Raw genomic sequence first — 16,337 nt, forward strand, 5'->3', positions numbered from 1 at the left:
CTAAGAGAAAAGAGCTTGTCAAAGGGAGCTGGAAAGGGAGCTGGGAGTTTAAATCTTATCTGTGCCACTATTTTTGTAGTCCTAGGAAATGGGAAAAGAAATTAATATTATTGTGCCCCTACTGGTTCCATACACTGTTTAATGTAACTCTTAAATTCAGGAGGTAGTTATCCCTACCCCCCTTTTTATCCTGTCTTTTTTGTTTTTGTTTTTTTGGGAAAGAAAGAAATTCAGTCTCGGAGATAAAATAGCTTTCCCAGAATCAAGTAGAGTGAGACAGAACCAGGATTCAAAGTCAAACAACCTCCTAGGTCTTGGCTTCCTCACTGTGGAATATGCAAGTTGGCTGAAGGCTCCCTGGTCAGGGTCCCAGACTTCCAGAGAGCCACCATGGACTAATGGAATCCAGCTCATCTTGAGCTCATGTATTTCTCTGCTTGTGGCTGAAAGAACAACTCAGTGCCTCTTCCATATGTTATGATCAGAAACTCATGTTAGCAGATATATATCCTTGATTAATTAAAAACTGTTAAGGGAATTAAGATGTAATGGCTACCATGTATTTCATGGCCAAAATTTTTCAAAATTTTTGTTCCCTTGGAAAGAAAATTAAGATGTTCTTTGGTGATGAAAAAGTTGATAATCTGTGAACACGTTAATGGGGCAAGGACCCTTCTGCTCCCCAGACCTATGATTCGATGGGTGACCAGTCCCTGCCTATTAACTCCTGACTGAAGGGCAACCCCTCCCCTGGGTTCTGCTGCCTTCCAAGCCCACCCTACCAAACTCACCTATCCATTAAGGCTCAGCTCAAATAGCATCCCTTCCTGAAACACTCAACATTCCTCTAACCAGTTGGGATCTCTCCGTTATCCCTAGAGAATTTTGGTTTTGCCTCTCTTACAGAATGTTCTATTTCAATGTTTTAATTGCTCAATTTTAAGCAAATTGAAAATCGGGTCAGTTTTTATTCTATCACATGGTACAAACTCAACTAATGTTTATCAAATTTAATGAGTTTTCTAGTCTTTCAGTTGGACTGTATAAATTATGAGAAAGGATCCTCCAACTACTGTTGAAGCAAAAAGTGCCTTCATTTCAGCAAACATAGTCTCAGGTTAAAATCAGCTCTCTGCACAAGGATTATAAAATGTTTATGAAGCCCTAAGGACATGTGACACCTTTGAAGAGTAGAACCTATAGACTTATCTTTTTGTCCCCTGCTTTTCCATTACTTTTTTCTTATTTTGGAAGAAATGTGTGTATTGTAAAATAATTTTAAAATAAAGGGAAAATTTAAAAACCATCAACTCACTACCCAAGATAACTGTTTAATGTTTTGGGATAGCCTTCCAATTTATTTCCTACACAAAAATATACTTTTAAAGTAAAAAAATCAAAGCCACAAATTTATCCCACCCAGAAGTAGACTGTAAATAGATCTTACATATGTCCAATAACATTAAATAATCCTCTAAAACATGACTTATGATTGCACAGTGTTTCTTCATATGGATATACCATATTTTATTTAACCACCTGAGGGCAGTTAGGGGGTTTCAGGTCGTCTTTTATTTGGTTTTATTTGCTATTGATAAGTTATTCAGCAATGAACCAGTGCTTGGTTCATACTCCTAAGAATTTCCTTGGGATAAATTACAAGATATGAGATTACTGGCTGTGCTTACTTTGGCAGCACATATACTAAAATTGGGATGAAATTATTGTTTCAAAGGGTGTCAACATTTCTAAGGTAATTGACAGGTATTGCCAAATTTCTGGACTGAAAGACTATACTCATTTATCCTTCCACCAGCAAGGTTTGAGAGTGTTCATTCCCCAAATCTTTCCCAATACTGGATACATTTTAATCATCATTTTGATATATTAAAAACATTGTTATTTTAAAATGTCTATTCCTTAATTATTAATGAGAGTTAGCATTTTCATGTGTCTATTAGCAGACAATTGACAAAAATAAAAATATTGTGGACGTTCTTTGTCCATTCTATAGATTTGCTAGAATTCTTTATATTTCAAGAACAAACCAACATTCTATGCTTCTTGCCTATACTTCGCTAGTTTGTGGTCTGCCTCTTTTGTTTCTTGGGGGTAGTGGGAAGGTAAACAGAATATTTTAATATTTATATAGTTGAATCTATAGTATTATTCTTTGACGGAAGAAATTTTCACCGTTTAGGGTGTGGGGAAGCCATTCTGGCTTATACGTGATTTGGCCTGAATTTTATGTGAACTAGAACAGCCTGACTTATGGCCTGTCAAACATACATTGTACATTTGCTTTAACCATTAAAGAAAAGAATGCATTATCCAGAAGTAAAGAATGTCCTCTTTGAACATAGGAGTAAATGCCTCCCCTTCCATGATGCCCATGTTAGTACTCCTTTGAAGACAAAGTTCCCTTCCCAGAGGTCAAGGTCATGCTGACTCTCTGTGTATGTGCTAATCTGAAACTACACATCTCTGTTGAAAGCTTGAAGGAATGTACCCTGTCATGTTTGATGTATGTATGTTCTTTGTTCAGACAAAATATAAAACTGTGTTGAAAACCATGTTTCTCCAGAGTGCTTTCTTCCTTGGTGGAGACTGCACTCCCGGTCTAGTCCTCAGCTTGGCTGAAATAAAACTCCCTTCTATTCCTTACTGTAGATTGTTTATTGGTTATTTGTGTCAAACACCTTTATGGTTTCTTTATTTGCTTTTACATTTAGAAACACCTTTCTCCAACTTGAGAGAAATTAAATATTTACATATATATATTCCTCTATTTTGTAGTTTTTTTTAACATTTAACTCTTTAATTCATAAATAATTTTAGTATATGCTATAAAGTAATGACATACAACTAGAATAATAAATTTTTCTAGTGCCCACCTGTCAGATGTACTATTATTATATTCTAAATTGTCATACATATTAAGGTCTATTTCTCAGCTTAGTTTCTCTTTGGTTGGTGTTTATTTATCCTTACCCCAGTCTTGTACCATTTTAATTTTTGAAACTTCATAATATGCTTTAGTAAATTGTAGTGCATTTTCTTTTTCATTATTCTTTTTTGTGCCAAAGTTCTTGGTTATTCTCACTCTTTCATTCTCATAGATTAACTTAGAATAACTTAAAGGGAAATGTTGTCAGATAACAATAAAGCTTATAAAGATTTTAATTGAACTTGTATTAAATATAAATTAACTTGGAGATAAATAATGCATTTATAATTTTTACACTTCATGTCCGGAATCAAAGTTGTCTCTCTCCATTTGCCCAAGTCTTCTTTTACATTCCTCTATAAAGTTTTATAATAGTTTTAAAATTAGGTCTTGCATATTTCTTGTTATGTTTATTTCTGAGCATTTTACCACATGTCCCTTTCTAACCATTAAGTAGGAATAATGGGAAGGATCATGAAAAACTAGACTAAAAGAAGAACAAAAGAACTGGGAAACAGGAGGAGTTGGTTGGAGGAGTAACACAGACATTTACTCTGTTCACACAGAAATGCACCATTTTTGTAGCAGCAGAGATGCACACATGCTCTGTTCAAGCAAGTAACCCTTACACTCTTTTCTTTACGGACTTTAACTTATATTATCTACAAACCTATAGACAGAAGATCCTGGGCCATATCCCAGGGTCCAGGAGAAATTTTTGCTATGTCAGAGGAAAGGATGTCTATGGTGTTAATTTTGCTACCTGTGTAACAAAATAGAGAGGAGCAAATAGACAGAGGCAGGTCCTGCTCCACTAGCAGTATTCCAGGCTGTGTAGTCTACAGGAAGAGAGGCATTTAAAAGCCAATGGCCCAGGTAGGTTTGTACTATGTATCCCTCTCCTTCTAGGTCCAACACAACATGGCATCTTTCTTCTAAAAGAACACATCAACATGTCAAAAAGTTTTGACATGCAATATGTATAAACATTCATAATGAAAAAACTTAATTCACAAAATTAAAATCAGAACTGTTTTAAAACATGCAATCCTAAAAGTATTATGAGTTTTCTGTCTTCTGTATAATATTTAATTAACATAAAGTTTCCTTTTCAGCTGCCTGCTGAGCACTTGGCTTGATTGTTTTTATACTGCATTTCTAAAAGGGAGGCCCATCACCTGATGTTAGTGTGCTCTGGGATCAGAGATGCAGGTAAGAAGCCTCCAAATTTAAGGGGAAAAAATGTAAAGTCAAGCAGTTTCTCAACACCAAATTATATATATAAACATCTGGAATTATTTTCATACAAGGTACCAAAATTTCTTTATAATAACTACTTTACCTTTATATGTTTCACTCCACAGCTAACCACTCTGTTTGGCTGATATGGATCCCAGGAAATATCAAAAATCTGTTTAAAAAAGACAAAAAGTTGCTCTGTTGATCATTCATGTGTTTTTGCCTTCTTTCAGATACTGTCCAATTGCCAAGACTCTACTCTAACATTCAGAGCACAATGTTACCTACCCAAATGGAGTATTTGGCTATGGAGATGAGTCAGGAATTGCTAATACACATTTTAGCACCTTGTATCTACTGACCTTAGTCCTGAATGAATAAGTAATAAATAACCACAGTCATTGAGAACAAACTGGTATCACATTTTTAACTTTGTCCATCCAAGGTAAATAAACTGTGATGATTTAGGATAGTTTTTTGATCAAATTTTTGGTGGCTCTCCACAATGTTAATAACACACTTTTGAGACAGCTTTACAATGAAAACAAAGAGAATGGCAACTGTTTAAAGTGCATATTCCCCCAGCCCATGTCAGAGATTCTGATTTAGTGGATCGGAAATTAGGTCCAGGCACATGCATTTTAAAACACAGCCCAGGAGATTCTGATGCAGGTGGTCCATGGACCACATTCTGTGAAGCTCTAATAGAAAGAAGGACCAATTGCAGGGGCAGAGACTAGACTAGAGAAAGAGGCTGCTAACTTCTCATCAAGTAGGAAGCTATTGCTCCAATCATCAGACAAAGAAGGAGGACCTTTGGATAGGTAGAAAGGAACAATTATTGACCACAGAAACAGCGCTGAAGAAAGAACACTTGGTCTAAGGACCAAGTATGAATAAGGTCCAAGTACCCATTTTATCTATGCGAGCTCAGGCAAGTCTTAGCATCTCTAACCTTAACCTCAGCATCTCAAAAATGAAAGAATGACACCATCTCAGTTCTGTTGTGAGGTCAATTAAGATAATGTATGTACGATCATTTTGCAGACTACAAAGCACTGATTATACAAATTAGTGCTAGGGGCTAAGTATTTTAGCCACTAAAATAATCTTGAAAATAATCATTTGCCCATAAGCAACCAATAATAATTTATACTGACCTCAACAATAAAGAGTAAAACTGTGTGATACAAATTATGGAGTCTGGGAGAACAGTGTTCTAAAAGCAGTATTTCATTAAAACATTCTAGGCTCTTAAAATTACAGAGTTCTCACTAGATAGCATTGTACTTTTTACAATCTACTCCTAACTGGAAAATGTACAGTTCATCAGCAAAACAACAGGAAATTCATGTATTGATCCAGTCCAATTCAACCACTTTGTAAGATAAGACTTAATGGGATCACAGAACAGCAGAAACAGTAATATCCAAAATGCAAGGTATGAGCAGGAGACAAGATGGTAGAGTAGAAGGACTTGAGCTCACCTCCTCTCATGAAAACACCAAAATCACAACTAACTGCTGAACAACCACCTACAAAAAAGACTTGAACCCACCAAAAAAGATATTCCACACCCAAAGACAAAAAAGAAGCCACAACAAGACAGTAGCAGGGGCACATTCATGATATAATCAAGTGCCATACCCACTGGGTGGGAGACCAAAAGCTGGAAAATAATTATATCACAGAGGTTCTCCCACAGGAGTGAGAGATCTGAGCCCCATGTCAGGCTCTCCAGCCTGGGGGTCTGGCATTGGGAGGAGGAGCCCTCAGAGCATTTGGGTTTGAAGGCCAGTGGGACTTGAGTGCAGGAGCTCCACACGACTGGGGGAAACAGAGACTCCACTCTTGGAGGGTGCACACAAGGTTTCATATGCACTGGGACCCAGGGCAAAGCAGTGACTCCATAGGATCCTGGGCCAGACCTACCTGCAGGTCTTGGAGGCTCTCCTGGGGAGGCAGGGGTTGGCTGTGGCTCACTGTGGGGGCAAGGACACTGGTGGCAGAGGCCCCAGGGAATATTTATTGGCATGAACTCTCCCAGATGTTGCTATTTTGACACCGAGATCTGGCCCTACCAAACAGCTTGCAGGCTCCAGTGCTGGGATGCCTCAGGCCAAACAACCAGTGGTGGGGGTGGGGGGGAACACAGCCCCACCCATCAGCAGACAGGCTGCCTAAAGTTGTCCTGAGCCAACAATCACCTATAAATTCACCCCTTGACAGGGCCCTGCGCATCAGAGGGACAAGACGCAGCTCCACCCACCAGTGGGCAGGCACTAATCCCTCCTACAAGAAAGCTTCCACAAGCCCCTGGACCAACCTCACCCACCAATGAATGGGCAGACACCAGAAGCAAGAATTGCAATCCTGCAGCCTGAGGAACAGAGACCACAAACCCAGAAAGTTTGACAAAATGAGATGGCAGAGAAATATATTCCAGATGAAGGAACAAGATAAAACCTCAGAAGAACAACTAAGTGAAGTAGAGATGGTCAGTCTACCTGAAAATGAAGTCAATCTACCTGAAAAAGAAGTCAATTTACCTGAAAAAGGAGGGCATGGCATGATATATTTAAAGTGATGAAAGGCAGAAACCTACAGCCTACAAGAATACTCTTCCCAGCAAGGCTCTCATTCAGATTCAGTGGAGAAATCAAAAGCTTTACAAACAAGCAAAGGCTAAGAGAATTCAGCACCACCAAACCAGCTTTACAACAAATGCTAAAGGAAATTCTCTAGCCGGAAAAGAAAAGGTCACAACTAGAAACAAAAGAATTACGAATGGGAAACCTCACCAGTAAAGGCAAACGTACAGTAAATGTAGGAAATCATTCACACACAAATATGATACCAAAACCAGCAATCATGAGTAGAGTACAAATGCAGGATATTGGAAATGCATTTGAAATTAAGAGACCAGCAACTTAAAACAATCTTGTATATATATAGACTGCTATATCAAAACCTCATGGGAACCACAAACCAAAAATCTACAATAGATACACACACAAAAAATAAAAAGCAACCCAAACACAACACTAAAGATGGTCATCAAATCACAAGAGAACAGAAGAGAGAGAAGAAAAAATACCTACAAAAACAAATCCAAAACAATTAACAAGATGGCAATAAGAACATACATATGGATAATTACCTTAAGTGTAAATGGATTAAATACTCCAACCAAAAGACACATACAGACTGAAAGTGAGAGGATGGAAATATCCCATGTAAACAGAAATCAAAAGAAAGCTGGAGTAGCAATACTCACATCAGACAAAATAGACTTTAAAATAAAGACTGTTATAAGAGACAAAGAAGGACACTACATAATGATCAAGGGATCAATCCAAGAAGACAATATAACAATTGTAAATATATATGCACCCAACATAGTAGCACCTCAATATATAAGGCAAATGTTAACAGCCGTAAAAGCAGAAATCAACAGTGACACAGTAATAGTGGGGGACTTTAACACCCCAATTTACATGAATGTACAGATCATCCAGACAGAAAATCAATAAGGAACCACAGGCCTTAAATGACACATTTGACCAGATGGACTTAATTGATATTTATAGAAAGCAGCAGAATAAACATTCTTCTCAAGTGCACATGGAACATTCTCCAGGATAGATCACATGCTGGGCCACAAATCAAGCCTCAGTAAATTTTTAAAAAACTGAAATCATATCAAGTATCTTTTCTGACCACAATGCTATGAGATTAGAAATCACACACACACACACACACACACACACACACACACACACACACACACACACAAACTGTAAAAAACACAAACACATGGAGGCTAAACAACATGTTACTAAACAACCAAAGGATCACTGAAGAAATCAAAGAGGAAATAAAAGAATACCTGGAGACAAATGACAATGAAAAGATGACAATCCAAAAACTATGGGACGCAGCAAAAGCAGTTCTAAGAGAGAAGTTTATAGCAATACAATCTTACTTCAGGAAACAAGAAAAATCTCAAATAAACAACTGAATCTTACACCTAAAGCAACTAGAGAAAGAAGAACAAACAAAACCCAAAGTTAGTAGAAGGAAAGAAATCATAAAGATCAGAGCAGAAATAAATGAAAAAGAAATGAAGGAAATGATAGCAAAGATCAATGAAACTAAAAGCTGATTCTTTGAGAAGATAAACAAAACTGACAAGCCTTAAGCCAGTCTCATCAAGAGAAAAAGGGAGAGGGCTCAAATCAATAAAATTAGAAATGAAAAAGGAGAAGTTACAACTGACACTACAGAAATACAAAGGATCATAAGAGACCACTACAAGCAACACCATGCCAATCAAATGGACAACCTGGAAGAAATGGACAAATTCTTAGAAAGGTATAACCTTCCAAGACTGAACTAGGAAGAAATAGAAAATATGAACAGACCAATCACAAGTACTGAAATTGAAACTGTGATTAAAAATCTTCCAACAAACAGAAGTCCAGGACCAGATGGCTTCACAGGTGAATTCTATCAAACATTTAGAGAAGAGTTAACACCTATCCTTCTGAAACTCTTCCAAAAAATTGCAGAGGAAGGAACACTCCCAAACTCATTCTATGAGGCCACCATCACCCTGATACAAAAAAACAGACAAAGATACCACAAAAAAAGAAAATTACAGGCCAATATCACTGATGAACATAGACACAAAAATCCTCAACAGAATACTAGCAAAGATGAATTGGGAGACTGGGATTGACATATATACACTACTATGTATAAAATAGATAACTAGTGAGAACCTACTGTATAGCATAGGGAACTCTACTCTGTGCTCTGTGGTGACCTAGATGGGAAGGAAATCTGGGAGGAAGGGGATATATGTATACATATGGCTGATTCACTTTGCTGTAAAGCAGAAACTAACACAACATTGTAAAGCAACTATACTCCAATTTAAAAAAAAAAAAAAACCTATGATCACCTCAGTAGATGCAGAAAAAGCTTTTGACAAAATTCAACACCCATTTATGATAAAAACTCTCCAGAAAGTGGGCATAGAGGGAAACTATTTAAACCTAATAAAGGCCATACATGACAAACCCACAGCTAACATCATTCTCAATGGTTAAAAGCCGAAAGCATTTCCTCTAAGATCAGGAACAAGACAAGGATATCCACTCTCGCCATTTTTATTCAACATAGTTTTGGAAGCCCTAGCCATGGCAATCAGAGAAGAAAAATAAAAGGAATCCAAATTGGAAAAGGAGAAGGAAAACTGTCACTGTTTTCAGATGACATGATACTATACATAGAAAATCCTAAAGATGCTACCAGAAAACTACTACAGCTCATCAATAAATTTGGTAAACAAAAAATTTTTAACTTTGTTTGGAAATACAAAAGACCCTGAATAGCCAAAGCAATCCTGAGAAAGAAAAACAGAGCTGGAGGAATCAGACTCCCTGACCTCAGACTATACTACAAATCTGCAGTAATCAAAACAGTATGGTACTGGCACAAAAACAGAAATATAGATCAATGGAACAGGATAGAAAGTCCAGAAATAAACCACTGCACCTATGGTCAATTAATCTAAGACAAAGGAAGCAAGAATATACAATGGAGAAAAGACAGTCTCTTCAATAAGTGGTGCTGGGAGAACTGGACAGCAACATGTAAAAGAATGAAATTAGAACACTCCCTAACACCATATGCAAAAATAAACTAAAAATGGGTTAAAGACCTAAATGTAAGACTGGATACTATAAAATTCTTAGAGGAAAACATAGAACACTCTCTGACATAAATCTCAGCAAGATCTTTTGGATCCACCTCTCAGAGTAATGAAAATAAAAACAAAAATAAACAAACGGGGGTTAATGAAACGTAAAAAGCTTTTGCACAGCAAAGGAAACCATAAACAAAAGGAAAAGACAACCCACAGAATGGGAGAAAATATTTGCAAAGGAAGCAACCAACAAGGGATTAATCCTAAAATATACAAACACCTCATGCAGCTCCATATCAAAAAACAACCAACCAAACAAAAAAAAATGGGCAGAAGATCTAAATAGATATTTCTCTAAAGAAGACATACAGATGGCCAAAAAGCACATGAAAAGATGCTCAACATCACTAATTATTAGAGAAATGCAAATCAAAACTACAATGAGGTATCACCTCGCACCAGTCAGAATGGCCATCATGAAAAATTCTACAAACAATAAATGCTAGAGAGGGTGTGGAGAAAAGGGAACCCTCCCACACTGTTGGTGGGAATGTAAATTGGTACAAAAGAATGTAAATTGGTATAACCACTATGGAGAACAGCACGGAGGTTCCTTACACAACTAAAAATAGAACTACCATATGATCCAGCAATCCCACTCCTGGGCATATATCCAGACAAAACCATAATTCGAAATGATACATGCACTCCAGTGTTCATTGCAGCAGTATTTACAATAGCCAAGACATGGAAGTAATCTAAATGTCCATTAACAGAGGAATGGATAAAGAAGATGTGGTATAAGTACAATGGAATACTACTCAGCCATAAAAAAGAATGAAATAATGCCATTTGCAGCAACATGGATGGACCTAGAGATTACCATACTAAGTGACGTAAGTCAGACAGAGAAAGACAAATATCATATGATATCACTTATATGTGGAACCTAAAAAAATGATACAAGTGAACTTATTTACAAAACAGAAACAGGCTCACAGCCTTCGAAAACAAACTTATGGTTACCATAGGGGAAAGGTGTGGGGGGGAATAAGTTATGAGTTTGGGATTAACATATACACACTATTATATATAAAATAGACCATCAACAAGGACCTACTGTATAGCACAGGGAACTATACTCAATATTGTATAATAACCTATATTGGAAAAGAATCTGAAAAAGAATGGATATATGTATATGTATAACTGAATCACTTTGCTGTACACCTGAAACTAATATAACATTGTAAATCAACTATACTTTAATATAAAATAAAAATTATATTAAAAATAAATAAGTAAATAAAATTAATAAATTGAGAATAAATACTGATATAATTTAATGTAGGAAAAAAAAAACCAAATGCAAGAATCAAAAATATTTTCAACCTGTTCATTAAGTACTAAGTTAATACCAATTAAATAGCAGTAAGTTAATATCAATACCTGCGGGTAAAGCCCAAGCATCACTATAGTCTGAAATCTGCCCAGGGGATTCTTATGTGTAGCCACTGGTGGGAACCATTGCACCAGAGGGGTGCCAGGCCTCTTCCAACACTAACGTTCCATTGCTGATCACTCCTGGACTTTCTGAGGACTTAATCCTCGAATACAATTTGCCCAAATGTTCAGTAAAAACTAGGGGGGCCCCTTAAAATGAGAATTCTCCCTAGATGAATATGCCATTCATATAAAGAAATCTTTTAGAGTTCACACCAATCAAGAGGCAGTGAATTTACATTTAATTAGGGTCTCATTCTGCATGGAGTTATACTTTGCAGAAATACAGAACAACTAGGAATCAATGTAAGACAGTCATGCAAATTCATTTTTTTACAATTAGAAAATCAAGACAATAAAATAGCCAAATTATTTTAATTATTCCAGACACTGGAGGAATAGATTTCTGACCAGCTAATGCACATGCCTGCTTCCTACCCCATCTTGCCAGCTATGGCTACATGGAATTATCTACGATCACAGTGACTTCAATATGAATGGTAAGCAGGCCACAATTTATATTCCAGTTTCTTGAATATAACAAAGAATCACACAGTTGTCATTACATTCATTTGAAATTCAAATGTATACACTTGTAAACATATCTTGTGAATATTATTTTCTAACAACTATTTCCATTTCTAAATGAATACACCTAAACAGTGCATATAATTTCAAATTCAATTCTATTTTTATTTTATGAAGCTAAATGCCAGTATCAAAAATTTGTTTTGCCTATGAATAACAGTAACAATTTAAATAAAGCATCTGATCACCAGAAGAGATCATGCCGACATAGCTACTAATCATAAATTAATTTTTATAAACAGTAAGATTTTAAGTTGCATATGGAGGGAAAATCTACACTTGAAAATTTTATTTTAAAAAATACTACAACTCTGAGAAGCTACATCACAGTTCCCCCACAGTAATGAAACCTGCATGGCTTGATCCAACAAGGTCTTCTTACCCGGTCAGAGTGGCCAGTGGCTGAGGCCAGAAGTTTTCCCTTCCTCCAGTCCCAAACGCAGACTGTGTTTTTGGCATCCAATCCCACAGAGGCTAAACGCTAAGAATAAGAACAATAATTTAATACCAGAAAATGATGGGAAAACTTCCTATTATCCATTCTGTCTTTCGATAAATAGTTCTTATTACCTACTATGGGCCAAGTATTGAATTTCTTGTGAAAAAAATGATTTCTCAAAATCCATCTTAAATCCAAAACTAAACATATCACAGTAGATATTATTCCATTAGCATATACTAAAATTTCAACAACCTAAAACCTACAACAAATTTGTCCTTCTTAAACATAGGAAACATGCAAAATCTCATGAAGTCTCTGATTAATCAGTGGAAATCATAGGAACAGAACTAGAAGGCAGGATTTAAAATTTCAAATTTAAGATCTTAATATGGTTTTAAGAGCATCTAGGATTCTGTAGTCTAAAAGCCTCACCAAACTGTTAAAATGAAAGGGTTTGACAAACACATGGAGAAGAAATCCCATAAATGAACATTATCTTCATTCTTCTTAATTTTCATAATTTCACAAACATTTGGAGTGACCACAGAAGGATACATAATTTTAGTAAAAGTACTCTGGTACTTCATCTCCCAGTCTAAATTCACTGGATTCAGATCAGACCTTGTCCTCAAAGGGAAAAAAAATCCCACACCTGAGTATATACAAAATTAATAGGGTCAAAACATGTATTAGGGACACCAAAATCAGAGCTTCTCGCAGCATAGAAACAGCATTATGTAATAGAGAGAGGTCTGGGCTGGGAGTAAGTAGATTTGGCTTCCCTTTTGACTTCATGATTAGCCAGACATAAGGCCTTAGAAAATTAAACTCCTTAAATTTCAATTTTTTCAACTGTAAAATGAGTGTAAAATATTTTTTCTGTCTACAAAGTAGTATTGTTGTATGGATCAGTGAAATAATGTAAGTCAAAAGGTTTTAAAAACATCATTACCCAAGTATAACAGTATGTGAGCTTATGTATTTCACTGTGTGTGTATGTGCATATATACGCAATGATAGACAGCCATATATGGCTAAATGTATACATGTACTGTTATGCAGAGATTATTCAGGTTTCTTCACTAAAGGCAGCTTCCATTAGGAATATTTAGTATAAAAAACATATAGTTGGAGGTTTTAAAACTGGTGCTTAATGAAAGGAGGTCTTTGCTGTAATTTTCAATTGAGAGTTGCAGTAATGGAAATGATTATAAGACATGGTTGTATTTTTATCTATATATGAAAATTTGAAGTGGGTGAATTCCATTCAGCTTATTTTTTTCTTTTCTCTTTACTTAAACAGAAAAAGCAGTTAACATAAACATGGGCACTAAAGTAAAACCCACATAAGAAATGTGAAGAAGATTGAGAAAAAGCCAAAAGAAATCTATTCTGTTCATTTGCAGTGACAGGCCCTATCGCTACCTGAAAAGCATTTCAATTGCCTTTTGATGCTTGTGAGGTGATGGTCCATTTGTCATTTTCTAAATATCACTCGATTCCAGTGAACTCTGTCCAGGGAAAAAGGCAGATCTGAAGCAATAGGCATCAACAAGCCACGAAATCCATCACAGCAAACAAATAGGAGGTTATTTTTCTCAACTGACAGTTGTGAAAGTACCATGCAGTCCATCCCTGTCTCTACCTTTAAAATGGAACCTAAAAAAATAGCTAGGATTCTAACACAAAATAACATGAACAAAGAACTAAAAGTTACAGCTGGATTTCCCCCTGCTACATTACATTTTTCTTGTGATTTTGATAAAGAATGTTTGCTAGAACACTGATAAAGAATGTTTGCTAGAATTTTGATAAACGTTTGCTAGAAAAGCAAAATCAGATTAGAGAACGTGCATGTAAGTTCACATCAAAGCATTCATTTACACTTGTACATACATATGCATCCTGACACATTCATTCAGTTTAGTCAGGAAGTCAATAACTGCAAATCTGAATAAATGTTACTATCTAGCTATTTCTCTTTAGACCTGGATATACAATAGAACTTATGCATTATCCTGACTAAACTGGACAAGATTATAGAGTAGTTAAATCAAAAACATATATACCAGGGGTCCACATATGTATTGAATCTAATTCTGGAAAGAAAAATGAATAGAATGATCACTACTCTCTCAAAATAGCAGAAAACACAAAGTAAATCTTAACTGTTTAAAAAGTGACCCAAACCAGGTCAAGTCCTATCTGAACTACCTGCAAACTCTCAGTTTGGTCAATCGTCTATGAATAATTTCACAGGTCTTTCCACAATATGGACTTAGAGAAGTAACTCTAAAATTTACCAAAAAATAGACTGAAGGAACTAACTGGCATTAATACCAGAGTGAAAGAGACAGAGGAAGGGCATCCTAGGAATGTGGAGAAGGCTAAGAAGAAAAGGCACGGCCTTCGTGAGGAGGTGAATGCAGGGAGAGCCAGGAATGAGGCCTCTACGCTTCCACTCCCTTCTCTTTAACATCTTTTAAAAGTTGAGATAGAGTTGGTATCTATAACACATTAACAAATCTTTTCTATCAAGTGTTGCTGGAAGTCCACAGAAAGAGAGACACTTTGTTGGAGGGGGAGACTGGGAGGGCTTCATGAAGACCTATGAAGTGTCTTGGAAGAATGAGTCATTTTAAGGGGCAAACAGGGTGAGCAGGGCACTGGAGGTGAAGAGGGCAGCATGAGAAAGTGTCTGGAGGTGCCAAAGTACCTGGTCTGATAGAGGAATCTTGCTGACTTGTCCAACTTGACTGCAAGGGAATAGTGAAAAGAAGGCTAGAAAAGTTGGTCAGCCTAGAATGCCCAGCCACAAAGTGTGGACTTCATTCAGGGGGTACTCCAAGCTTCTGTTGTTTTTAAACAACGTTCTGACACTTTTTTCAGTTGGTGAAATGTATTAGCAAGAAATTGACTGTGTGAAGACCAGTTAAGAGGTTACTTAAACTGTCAGGCATGACACAGATCTGGAACTTAAAGGATGGTGGCAGGGAGAATGGGAAGGAGAGAATGAATGTCAGAGTCACTGTAAAGAAACTAATAAATACACATGGATCAGTGACTGCTTGAATTGAGGTGAATGGGTAGAGGAAAGGAGTTAGAAGTCACCTCAAGGTTAAAGAATCAAATAGAATCTTCTCAATGAATTATTAGGAGGTGATGCTATCCTCTGAAAGCAAGGGGAATCAAGGAGATACTCAGGGCTTGAGGTCAGTGAAAAAGGTTCGGTCCAACCCTCATTCCAAATAGGAAGCTAACAATGGAAGACAAAGTAGAATCACTGAGTCACTATGAACCCAATCAACATGAAGTTCACAACTTCCTTTCTGGAGGCTTTTTAACCTAATAGTGAGACTGGGGGAACCAAAACTGGGTCCTATCCAGAGCTGGATGTCAGTACCATGAGTGTGGAAAAGGACCAAACATATGAGGGTTCTAAGAGGCTGACAAGGGGAGATAGGGAGGGTTGATAGACCTTCTGAGCCTATAGGCTATGTGCATTATAATTCTAGGTGACTTGTGAGAAGTCATTAAAGAAAAAGAAAATGCAAAAAGATACATACCTGTCCATCCGAGTCGAAAGCCAGGCAGGCGACTCCATGTGTATGGACATCTTTAAGAATAGACACAGTCTGGACATTATAGGAGTCCCATATACATATATATGGCTCCTTCCCAACTTGGCCAGTTGCAACAAGGGTTTTATCTGGGTGTAAGGCAAGGCTGAAAAAGAAAAAGGCCTCTTTCACATCTTCCTATTGAACAAAGTTAAAAAAAACACTGATCATCTTTTATCCACATTTCTCATTTTAATCATCTAACAAGATAATCCCAAGAGAAAGAGTCCAAACTGTCCCCAAAGTAATGAATTAGCTGATTGGTCTAATAGAAATGTTCAACTT

General features: G+C 36.6%; 1 protein-coding gene across 12 annotated transcripts in view; it reads right to left on the reverse strand.

Annotated features, from left to right (window-relative positions):
* Nucleotides 1-16,337, reverse strand: part of EML6 (EMAP like 6) — a 351,593-nt gene that overhangs the window by 164,201 nt on the left and 171,055 nt on the right. For all 12 annotated transcript variants that reach the window (XM_082426244.1, XM_082426236.1, XM_082426246.1 and 9 more), the window contains 3 exons: nucleotides 15,999-16,158; nucleotides 12,373-12,471; nucleotides 4,290-4,358 (listed from right to left, as the gene is read on the reverse strand). In XM_082426244.1, the coding sequence (XP_082282370.1) occupies nucleotides 4,290-4,358; nucleotides 12,373-12,471; nucleotides 15,999-16,158 (328 nt within the window). The remainder of the gene's footprint in view (nucleotides 1-4,289; nucleotides 4,359-12,372; nucleotides 12,472-15,998; nucleotides 16,159-16,337) is intronic.

Source organism: Balaenoptera physalus (assembly GCF_965194825.1).
Source record: "Balaenoptera physalus genome assembly, chromosome: 15".
Taxonomy (NCBI): domain Eukaryota; kingdom Metazoa; phylum Chordata; class Mammalia; order Artiodactyla; family Balaenopteridae; genus Balaenoptera; species Balaenoptera physalus.